At 40.9% G+C, this 12,017-nt stretch overlaps 1 protein-coding gene across 1 annotated transcript in view; it reads left to right on the top strand.

Moving 5' to 3' along the window:
- Positions 1-12,017, top strand: part of Tp53bp1 (tumor protein p53 binding protein 1) — a 79,674-nt gene that overhangs the window by 20,048 nt on the left and 47,609 nt on the right. Inside the window, exons 9-11 of the mRNA XM_031371638.1 lie at positions 1,934-2,060; positions 2,683-2,777; positions 6,526-6,728. Of these exons, the coding sequence (XP_031227498.1) occupies positions 1,934-2,060; positions 2,683-2,777; positions 6,526-6,728 (425 nt within the window). The remainder of the gene's footprint in view (positions 1-1,933; positions 2,061-2,682; positions 2,778-6,525; positions 6,729-12,017) is intronic.

The following is a 12,017-nucleotide window of genomic DNA, read 5'->3' as shown; positions in this document are numbered from 1 at the left end:
ATCTTATGAGACCATATCTCCTAACTATGAGGTTCTATAAAGCTGAAAACTAGGTCATGTATTAAGAGAGGGATGGGGCAGAGTAAGTGTGACTTCCAGTAGAGCAAGCACCATATAATTGGGTTGTGGTCCTGTTCTCTGGGTCCCGGCAGCCTTGGGTACTCTGTCCTCCTGTCCTGATGCCTTCAGCACAGTGACCTCTGTCTTGGGTTAGCTCCACTGTAGTTTCCCTTGGCAAGAAGTCCCATAGTTTTGGCACCTCTGAACGTTTCTGGATTCTCCATTGTGACTTAAGTGTCACCTTCTAAACTTCATATAGTGGCCTTGAAGGGCCTTGTTGCAGGGAGCTACCCCCTCCACACATTGCCTGTACTCCTCCGCTTTCTGAAACTCTGATGCCCCCAACTTCAGTGCCCCTCTTGTTTTCACATCTTTCATGCTTACAAAAACAATGTTGTGTGAATGATGCTCCCAGTCATGCTGGCTCCACATGTAGCCTGTCCCTCTTGGATCCCAGTTGCATCTTGGATCTCTCTCTTTGAGGGTGCCTTTGGAGAAACATGTCCCTCGGCAGCCATTTTGCAGCAGGAAACCCTTGTGGTGGCATTCTCAGTTTAGCCTCTTTTCCTTTCAGATGAGTGGGTGGGTTTCTTACCCGCTGTTGTCTCCACTGAAGAACATGAAGAGGTTTCTCTTTAATGGTGTGATTAACAGTTTGAGATATGTTCCCTGTACACTCTATATACATCTTTAAACTCACTGCACATTTTCATAGCTTTCTATTCTTCCACTGCTGATATGAATAGGAACAGTGAACAGAGTGCTTTCCTGACATGCAGTTTCTTCTGTTGAGCAAATTAGTTCATTATTTTTTCTGCCTTCCCTAGTGACATGTTGTTAACTTTGTAGTCCTGGCTGTACTAGAACTTGTTATGTAGTCCCGGCTGGCCTTGAACTTATAGAGATCTACCTGCCTATGCCTCTAAAATGCTGGTGCTAAAGGCATGCACTACCACATCCAGCTAGTCCATTACTTATGAATTCAGATTCAAGTTCTTAGGACATGGGTAGAGTGCAGATCTTTTCTAGACTATATCATGAGTGGTCTATATTCAGTTGTAGAATGTCATAAGTGGTTGATAGTGCAGTTGTAGAATCTATCATGACTGGCCCCATTCCTAGTAGAGCCCTTTTTCACTCTAAAGCTTTGTGATCCAGGCTTCTACTGTGTGCACTTTTTTCTGCATCCAGGTCTTATAGACTCTCACCTAGCTTCTTACAGTGTTTTAAAAGCTTTATCTTACATATGCAAATGTTTCTACATTTCTCATACAAACCAGCTCCAAAGGCTGAGATCCAAAAGTCAGGTTCATGACTGGCTAGGCCCCAATTCTTGGAACCAGTTTTCAGGATTATTTTTCTCATGTTTGAAATAAAATGTCTGATAAGCATTAGTGAGAGCACAGACATCCCCAGAGATGTGTTTGAACCATTACCTTCTCTAAGCTTAGATTGTGGTAGAAAGGATGAAGGAACTCTTTTAACCAATTCTTTATTTAAAAAGTCGGACTGGGCAGTGGTGGCGTACACCTTTAATCCCAGCACTTGGGAGGCAGAGGCAGGCAGATTCCTGAGTTGGAGTCCAGCCTGGTCTACAGAGTGAGTTCCAGGACAGCCAGGGCTACACAGAGACACCCTGTCTTGAAAAATGGAAAAACCAACCAACCAACCTGAAATGGGGCATGGGGTTACTGTTGGCTCAAAATTTGTGTCTCATTGCTGATGTCCCATTGAGTTGTGCTTCCATAAAAAGGACTTCACCCCCTGAAGTGTGGCAGACTGGGGACTGCTGTGTTTGCAGCACTGAGTAGGTTCTCCATGCAGTGGTGTCAGTCTGAGCAGTAAACACAACTCTAACTTTTCTCCCCACTAGCTTCTGATGGTTGTTCTACTCCTTCAAGGGAGGAAGGTGGGTGCTCTCCGGTTTCCACCCCTGCTACCACCCTGCAGCTCCTGCAGCTATCTGGTCAGAAGCCCCTTGTTCAGGACAGTCTTTCCACGTAAGTAAGCCCGAGAACCTGGAGAGCCAGGTTGCCATTCAGACCCGAGCTTGCTTCAAAGCTAAAAGCTGGAATCCAAGCCTTAGGAATTTTGGGGTGAGGACTTAGAGGAACTGTTTAAAGAATGTACATGTATTTTCCCATTGGAGGTTTTATGGTGGTAGCTAAAGGTTTCACTAGAAAATCAATGCCTTGGGGTTTATAAATGTGATGCATGAGAACCAAGTGTTTGCCTCTCCCCTTTCTAGCATTTTATTGTCGCTTAACAATATAGGACAGAATGGATTTGCTAGGGCAAGGGGTTTGTGTTTTGTTTTTGTGTTGTTTTTAAATCAAAATGTGCATACTCTTCATATATGTAAAAATGAGGTAACTTTTTTGTGTCTCAGAACTATGACTGTTCTGTATAGTCATTATATCTTGTGTCTGCTCATTCATTTTGCCCTTACTTTTTAAAAACTTCGTGCTTGAGAGCTGTTTGAGTCTCTGATCACTGTTCAGGAGAAACATTATTAATTATATATGCTGTTAAGTATGTGTGTTGGATGTTTTTGTTAAGTCAAAGCACATGGCAAGCCCTTGGCTGCAGTAAAATAACCTGTGATTCTCTCTTTACATAAAGGAATTCCTCAGATCTTGTTGCTCCTTCCCCTGATGCCTTCCGATCTACCCCTTTTATCGTTCCTAGCAGTCCCACAGAACAAGGAGGGAAAAAAGGTGAGCTGTCGTGATCTGTCTGTCCAGCTCAGCCCAGGAGAGGAGCAGTGCTTGCGCTCCAGCCTTGCCGAATGCATGCTTCCTTGAGCGTTGCAACATTGCTCCTGAGCCTCATGTTCCCAGGATAAACCACTCTAGCTCTTTGCTTTTTAAGCATAGATCTTCTACTATTTTAATTTAGGAAAAAATAATGCTCTGGTGAAAATTTTTTGTTTTTAAAATTGAAACCCAAGTAAATTAGTATGGAAAAATACTGGATTTGTTATTAATTAATTACCTAGTACATTCCAGATACATGCTAATATGTTTCTCAGTGAGAGAAAGCCAGCAGTTGTTCCTTAGGTCTTTATTTTTTTTGTTATTAAAATAATCTGTCAAGTGGTGGTGGTGCACGCCTTGAATCCCAGGACTTGGGAGGCAGAGGCAGATGGATTTCTGAGTTCGAGGACAGTCAAGGCTACACAGAGAAGCCCTGTCTCGAAAAAAAAAAAAAAGAAATAGTCGAGGGTGCCTTGAAGGAGCTCATAAAAGTTTTAATTTGTCTTATGAGGACATAATATCCCCCTGACCCCCAGAAATGGTCTCATGTATCTTAGGCTCTTCTCTGTAGCTGAGAATGCCCTTGAACATTGAATTCCTCAGTTTCTACCTCCCTCTACTGTAAATCAATCAATCACTCTCCCTCTACCATATATATATATATATATATATATATATATATCTCAAATGTATATATATGTGTATATATGTGTATATGTATATATATATATATAATATATGTAAGTACAATTGTAATACAATTTATATTGTATAGTACATAATTATAACGATGTGTGCCACTATGCCTGGCTTTCTGCAATGTTAGGGATCTGATCTTGGGCTTTGAGCATGGTGGTCAAGCATTCTACCCATAGAGCTAGATCCATAGCCTGTGTATTTCTAAATGTCTATGTATTTCTAAACATCTTGTCTTTTCCAAGTTTTTCCTGTAAATTCTATCAGTTTCTTCTTTTTCCTTTATTTTCTTGTGTGTTTGAGACAGAGGTCTGCCTATGTGTCCCAGGCTGCCCTTCAGTTAGAGTTCCTCACCCTTCCCCTCCTGAGTGCTAGGATTTCAGCTTTGTAGCACCATACTTTGGTGCTCTCTTTATTCATATATCAATAAGGCTGCATAATTTTACATTATTATTAAATACATTGTTTATACCAGGTGCTGTCATTTGCTATGTCTCTGTATTCCACCCTTCTCCGCTGCCCCTGAGAATCTGTACAAAAATCCTAAGTAGTAGTTAAGGTGGTTTGTTTGTTTGTTTGGAGACAGGGTTTCTCTGTGTAGCCCTGGCTGTCCTGGATCTTACTCTGTAGACCAGGCTGTCCTGGATCTTACTCTGTAGACCAGGCTGGCCTCTGAACTCAGAAATCTGCCTGCCTCTGCCTCCCAAGTGCTGGGATTCAAGGTGTGAGTCTCATCCCCACTTTGCATGTGAGGAAATGAGGTCACAGATTTTGTAACTAGTAATATAGTTAGGATCTGAACTCAAGCTTTTGCCTCTGAAGCATTTGCTTTAACTTGTCAGATATTGTCCTGTGATAGTGTGCTGTCTGTGCTACTGAGTTCTGCGTGTATTAAGAAGTACTAACATGCAGGGTTAGCCTCAGACTTCTCTCTGTGCTTGTCTGTCTGCTCAGTTCTAGGTACCAATAGTATTGCTGCAAATATTTGTAGAGACCAATAGCATTCTAATTATGTGCATAATTGTCTTTAGTCAGAATGATGGGATTTCATTCTACAAAAACTCTACTTAGATTGTTAGGTTAATTTCTTAATTTCTTCTGTCTGTAATGTGAACATATAAAAAGAATTACATTAAAAATGCTTTTTCTTGTTTATAATCAATACTCACTATGTAAGATTCAGAAGAGTTATAAGAGAATAATATAAAGAAAATAAATATTACCTTGGGTCACAGTCTAGATTTAATTACAGTTATTATTTGGATGTGTTTTTCAGAGCATTTTCTGTATATATGAAAAAGTTTGGGGTTTTTTGTTTGTTTTTTTCAAGATAGGGTTTCTCTGTGTAGCCCTGACTGCCTCTGCCTCTCAGGCGCTGGGATTAAAGGTGTGTGCCACCATTACCCGGCTTGAAAAAGTATTTTTATGTCGTTGGCATCGTAATATATTTGATTCAGTCTTCTTTTTTCCCATGTAACCCTGAATCATGTGCAACCTTGTTTGTGAAGTCTCAAATGGATTTTAGATCTATTTGTTTTGTCATCTATCTTAGATTATTAAACTAAATCAAAGTTTGTAGCACTGGACCTTAAAATCTCATCAATCTGGTATGTGAGGGTGAGGCCAAGCAAGCAGCCAGGGTGGGCATTGACGTTTGAAATGTAGGCAGCTGGTAACATGGATATAAGCTGGGAAACCTAAATGGAGTACGTAGTTTTTGACTGGTTTAGTTGGGATTAAGTTGTAAAAATAGGGGTCAAAAGCCTGATGAATTAAATAGCTACCTAGGCTGACTCTGATTGCCTTAAGGCAGGTAGTATATCATGCAGAAACAGTGGTTTTAAACTTTATATATATGGGAATTTGCCTGTATGTGTATTTGTGCACTACTTGTATGTATGGTGCCCTCTAAGGCCAAGATAGGACTGATCCCCTGGAACTGGAGTTGCAGATGGCTGTGAGTTGCCATGTGGTTGCTGAGAATCGAACGTAACCTGTACTCTTAACCTCTGAGCCATCTCCCAACCCTATGAACAATGATAGTGTTTTCTGTGTGTGTTTCCACTTGAACAGTTTGTGTTAGGGTTCTGAGATAAATCAGTGTTGATTGGCATTGGGGCTCTGCATTTGTACTGGTGTCCACCTTTGTACTTAGCAGTACTTACTGCAGGCATAATGCCTTCATACAGACTTAGATAATTGGCTTGGTGTGAAGAGCAAGTTCATTGCCTTTCAAGGTCTGGGGCAGAGCATGTTGTAGTTAAATTAGGTGGCATTAAATGCTGGGGAGATGGCTTAGCAGTTGAAATGCCTACTATGTAAACAGGAGTACTACTGCTGGGATCCCTAGAACTCATGTAAATGCTAGGAGAGCATGGTGGCCTGCTCCTAAATCTACCTTCAGAAGGCCAAGATGGGATCAAAGGAGCATGCTGGCTAGCAATACTAGGAAGAGTCAAGGGAGATTCTCCACATCATCCTTGGGGCTTCCATAGGTACCACCCCACATATACACACACTGCACCTACACACATGTAGATATTCATACACATGCACACGTACCACATACAGAACCACAGGAAAAAATGGACCTAATAGAAGATGTGAAAATGAGCTAGGATAATTTGTTAGTGTTTAGAGGAGATGTAACATTTCTTATGGATGGGTGGGTAGTTTCAGATGGAAAACCATTTTAATCTATGTCTAGCGTTAGATGTGAGCTGCTGACAGGAAGCCTGGCAATCTAAGTTTGCTCCCTGGAGCCCACAGTGGAAGGAGAACTAACTCCTGAAAGCTGTTCTCTGAGTGCCATATGTGTGCACACGTGTGTACTTGTACACTCCCTCCTCCCACAGGGTGGGACTGGTGGGACACCACCTCCTGTCATTTCAGTTCTCTGAAAATTAGGACATTGTGTTTTGGAATGGAATTTCTGTAACATAATTGCTGTTAGTGGTATTAGAGCATGGGTAATGCTGGTGAGTGCTAATTCATCTTTTCTATATGGAACCAGATGAGCCCATGGATATGTCAGTGATACCTGAAGGAGGGGAGCCTTTCCAGAGGCATCATGATGACGACGCAGTGGAGATAGAAAAACCCCTTCTCCCATCCCAGCCAACTGTATCACCGCAGGCATCAACTCCAGTGTCTCGGAGCACGCCAGCTTTCACTCCTGGCTCACTTCCCATCCCGTCCCAGCCCGAGTTCTCTCATGTGAGTTTTGCAGGAAGAGTTCCTATCTCCTGCTGCTTTTTCTTCCCTTCCAATCAAGGCTCTCCTTTACTTTGGGGGTTCAGCATTTATATGCAAGAGAGCATAACTGAATCTCTAGGTTACAAGGACATTTGAATAACATAAGGAATTCGGGAGGAGTCAGGAAGAGTCCAAACAAAGTCAAGGAGCTGAAGGTGGAGACTCAGAGCGTCCCGCAGGTCTCAGCTCCGGGGAGTGGCTGGAGGAGCAGTCCACAGTGGGGGAGGAGGTCAACAACAGATGTCCTCAGGCTGTATACGTGCCAGCCAGCAGGTGTAGTCCGTGAGCCTTTGTGTCAGGCACAGCAGGCATGAGTTGAGTCTGCAGTGGCAAACTCCGATGTCTTGCAGCTGAGGGACCCCAACATCTCGCCCTTGTGTATTATATGAAAGTAGGGTTAAGGCCATATCAATGGACACAGCTTTGCACATGGATTTTTACGGTGCTTAGTCAGAATTAACCTGGGTATTTGTTATCTCTGGCAGACATCTTTACCTGTCATCAAGGTCATGTGCAGCTAGTTTGATTCTACAAACTGGGCTCTTTTCGTGTTTTTTCCAAAACACAGCCACTCGGCACGTGCCTCTGTCTTAGGTGGATATCCGCTAGGATTGTGGACCACAGATTTCTGAAATGCACCATTCGCCCATGCAGCTAGCGCCAAGATATGCCTCAAATACCTGCAAAATCCTGGACCACAAGTCTCTCTGGAGTCTATTCTTTCTGAAGTCCACTTGAAGCAGATCCTGCAGCCATTGTGCTCGGGGATGGGTGTAGCCTCCTGACTTCAATTGTAAATTACCAGTTCAGACTCCGTGAACCTAGAGATCAGGGCTCAATTCAAATGTAAATCGGTAGGGTTTGGCTGGTAACCTCGGGATGTACCAGTCTTTGGAATGTAAATACTGAAGTATTCAGGCTTTAGCTCAGGGCATGAGCAAATGAGTTTGAATTGTTCTTTTAATTTCAGGAGAGTAAGCGGGCATTTCCAGAATGACAGAAAAAAAGCTGTCAGCTCAAAAACAAAAAAGAAACAGAAAAAGGAAAAAGCAAAAACAAACAAAAACTTTTTGCAGTGCGTTTAAGCACGTTTATTAAGAGAGTTGTGGCTTTGAGTCCACTTGACAAATTTTTTTGGGAGCCAGAGTGCTCCGTCCTCTTCCTGGGAAAATATACACTCGGACCCTCTGCCCCAGAATAAAGTGGGGTGAAGATAATATGCGTTAATAAGTGGAGTGACACGCCATTTTATCATGGCATAAAAATTGAAAATGTGTGGATGCCAGTGGCAATCCATAGCAGACTGACATTTAGTATCAGCCTGTGAAAAATTGTATATATTTTTAAAACAAGCAAAAAGCAATGCATACCTTAAAAGAGGCAAAAAATGAAATATGCTTTTCAAAACAAGCAAAAACAAAATGCTTTTGAAGTGGGGTGTATATTCCCCCTCTCTTAATATAAAAATTAAGATTTTCAAAGTGCAAAATGCACATTGAGTAAATATTGTCTCTGAGAAATATCTTATCTCAGTAAAATGGATAACATTAGATTGTTAACAAAACATTTAAAATGCCTGACTGTAACAGCCAGTTCTATAATATGTTCCAATCTATTTAGGAACACCATACGTAGAAAATTAATGTAGGCAATGACTACATTTTGTTGTTTTCTTGTTAAGAAAATTTTAACTAGAAAAATTGAAAAGGTATTTATAGTTACATGTGCATATTTTATTTTTATTTTTTAAAATCAGAAATATTTTTAAAAAATACCAAGTTATCATCTTAAGCTATTACTATTTTGATGATACAAAGAATCACATTATATGACCAATTGTTTTTGTGTAAAGTCTGTAATCTGCCTGGGATACAAATTTGCTGTATCATTGCCTTAAGGGTCTTGTCCAGGCAGTTTAAGATATCTATGAAGTTTTTTAAAGGAACAGTACTTTCTTTCAACTTTAGTTATATAAGCATGAACAACTGTAAAATTTGAGAATTAGTAATATTTAAAAAGGAACAACTCTAAGCAATTGTAAACTCTGAGCTATATATATATATATATATATATATATTGGTAAATTAAAAGTTTGATTTTAGCACTTTAAAAACAGTGACTGGCACGTAGTTTAATTATCTGTGCAGAGACAAATAATGTCTTTTAAAACTACAAGGATGTAGAGGGGAAAACAACCTCTTAAAACACTATAACTCTACTCCATGACTTTGACTCTCTATAAACCCCAAGTTTAAAATTACTTTGAACCACACCTATAGAACTGTGACAACACTGGTTTTGACTTAAAAACTATTTCTCTGAGGTAATGGAGGGATGAGGACAGAAAGACTTCCCTAGGCCTGGTTTGTAAAACAAAAGGAATATCTCTCAGGCTTTACAGAATCCTCTGTACTTTTGTATTAACTGAAATGTAAATATTTCACTGAGCAAACCATCTGAGTTACACCCAAAAGATTTTAAGGGCAATTTTGCTGCTTAAAAAAGCAAAACCCAATTTTAAACAATCTACATTCTCCAAAATCAATATCAAAAACACCACATTCACGCCACAAAGCCATTCAAGTGTCTCTCTGCCTCTGAATCGAAGCTAGGAAGCCTGGGTCATTCTGAGACAAATTCTCAGAGCATGTCAGATCTCTGGAAAGTAAAATCATGGCGCCAACCGATAAGCCACGTGTTACCTGAGTTACCAGCTTTAAACTAGCTTTCAGTTACGTTTTACCATACTCAATACAGAATATATCTATACCTTTAAGAGTAGTTAAAAACCAAATGAAACAACTACACAAATCTTATACATTTAGATCAATCAAAGAATTTAGAACTTAAGCTTCTGACCCATTTTACAAGCAGTTTTTCAGCAGGGCAACTTAAATTAGCTTTTGTTTTGTCTTTCAGTTTAAATCTATCTCTCACACCAATTGTATGACTCAGGAATCTGCCTGTCTGCCTCCTCAGCAGATCCTACCTGCGTGTTCTACCACAACCAGCCTGTGAGCTTAGTCACTTCACCCAAATCACTGAGTTCCCGACATGGCCAGGCCATTGTCTTGAAGGCCTTTTTAAAAAAAATCTACAAATCTTTGGCCTAGTGCTTTCCTCTCCTGCAATGAGGACAGACCCTCGGGGCAGCACCTGCCTGCTGCCTGCTTGTGGTTCCTTATTTTCCTTAGGGCAATTATTTTTAAAATGATTTATACTTCTACATATGAAACGTCTGTTTTCCTGTCTTTGCCCCAGGATCTCTCCACCTGAGGTTTCCTGCAATGCAGTCTTAATTTAACACTCTTACTTACTTCTTGAAGCCATGTGCATCATCTGCGAGATTTTTTAATGCATCTATCATCTCATTCGAACTCTTGCCGTTAAACTCCTAGGTGAATTTAAACGCCGGGTCAACGTCAACTCAGCCTAGACCCGTACACTTCTTGCACACACAATTCTACAATATTAATATAAGGCTAGCGCTAGCATTGAAAATATCTACCGTGCAGAGTGGTGTACGTCCTTTTACCTTTACCTTCTGAATTCTTTTAGGCAGGGCCCTGCTTCTTAATGGTGTCTCCTTCTATCCTCCATATTTGAGCTCCACGAGTTCGGGCGCCATTATGAAACTGTCCCGCAGTTTCATGAACTGGGTTCTGCCTCGACCGAAGGGAGAAAGGAGACCTGAAACACAGAGTTCGAGAACAAAAGGACACGAAGCCAAGTTGAGGGTTTCCAATCAAGGCTCTCCTTACTTTGGGGGTTCAGCATTTATATGCAAGAGAGCATAACTGAATCTCTAGGTTACAATGACATTTGAATAACATAAGGAATTCGGGAGGAGTCAGGAAGAGTCCAAACAAAGTCAAGGAGCTGAAGGTGGAGACTCAGGGCGTCCCGCAGGTCTCAGCTCTGGGGAGTGGCTGGAGGAGCAGTCCACAGTGGGGGAGGAGGTCAACAACAGATGTCCTCAGGCTGTATACGTGCCAGCCAGCAGGTGTAGTCCGTGAGCCTTTGTGTCAGGCACAGCAGGCATGAGTTGAGTCTGCAGTGGCAAACTCCGATGTCTTGCAGCTGAGGGACCCCAACAGTCAGGCATTTGAGCTTAGGGATGCATAGATTCTAGGCAAGTGATTTGTCACAGAACTACATATCTAGACCAATCTTTTAAAAAGTATTCTAAGCCAGGTGGTGGGGGCAGCACTTGCCTTTAATAGCACTTGGGAGGCAGAGACAGAACTCTGTGAGTTTGAGATCAACCTATCTATATAGGGATAGCCAGGGCTATACAGAGAAACCCTGTCTCAAAAAAACCAAAAAGAAAAGAATCATATTTTATTGGGCATGCATGTATGTGTGTCATGCATATCCTTGCATGTGTAGATGGAGGTCAGAGGATGGCTTTGGGCATCATTTCTATAGTCCCACCTTTGCTTGCTGGCTTGTTTGGTTTAGGTCAGTGGTTCTCAACCTTTCTAACACTGCAAACCTTAAATACAGTTCCTCATGTTGTGACCGCCAACCATAAAATTATTTCCATTTCTATTTCATGACAGTATTTTTGCTGTTATGGATTTTAATGTAAATATTTGGTATGCAGGATATCTGGTATGTGACCCCGTGAAAGGATCATTTGACCCTCAAAGGGGTCACACAACCCATAGGTTGAGAACCACTAATCTAGTTCCTCATGCTGGTTGGGGACATTTTCTAAGAGCCTTTTTTTAACCCTCTTACTCATTTTATAGTTTGAATGCTGTGGAGTTATAGATTGAGGATACTTTAAAGGTTTAGAAGGCATTGCGCTGTTGTCTTGGAGTTTCTGGTGATTGAGTGATGTTAAGCCACTCTGACCTTGCGTTGGGCCCTGTGACTTATTTTTTGTTACTGTAATCCCACAGGATTTTCTCTTTGTTCCAGTGTTTGTACTGAAACCTCCAGATGTGTCTGGATTATGTCAAGTTGACAACTAAGCAAACTATAACAGTATAATTTCAGGGTTCATCCGTGTTACTGCATGGAACAAAATTTCAGATTATTTTATTATAACTGATACTTTTTTATGTAGTTTATCAGTTGATGAACATTGATTGCTGTTATTTCTCTTTTTTTGTCTCTGAATTATGCTGCCAAAAAGGCTTGTATAAGGATGTGTTTTATTTCTCTTGTGTAAAGTGTATGTGCAATTGGTGGGTTTTACCATCTCTCTTCTGAATTACTTTATTTGTTTTTTTTTTTTTTTTG

The sequence above is a fragment of the Mastomys coucha genome, unplaced genomic scaffold, assembly GCF_008632895.1.
Source record: "Mastomys coucha isolate ucsf_1 unplaced genomic scaffold, UCSF_Mcou_1 pScaffold15, whole genome shotgun sequence".
Taxonomy (NCBI): domain Eukaryota; kingdom Metazoa; phylum Chordata; class Mammalia; order Rodentia; family Muridae; genus Mastomys; species Mastomys coucha.
This window is presented reverse-complemented; position numbering and strand designations above follow the sequence as displayed.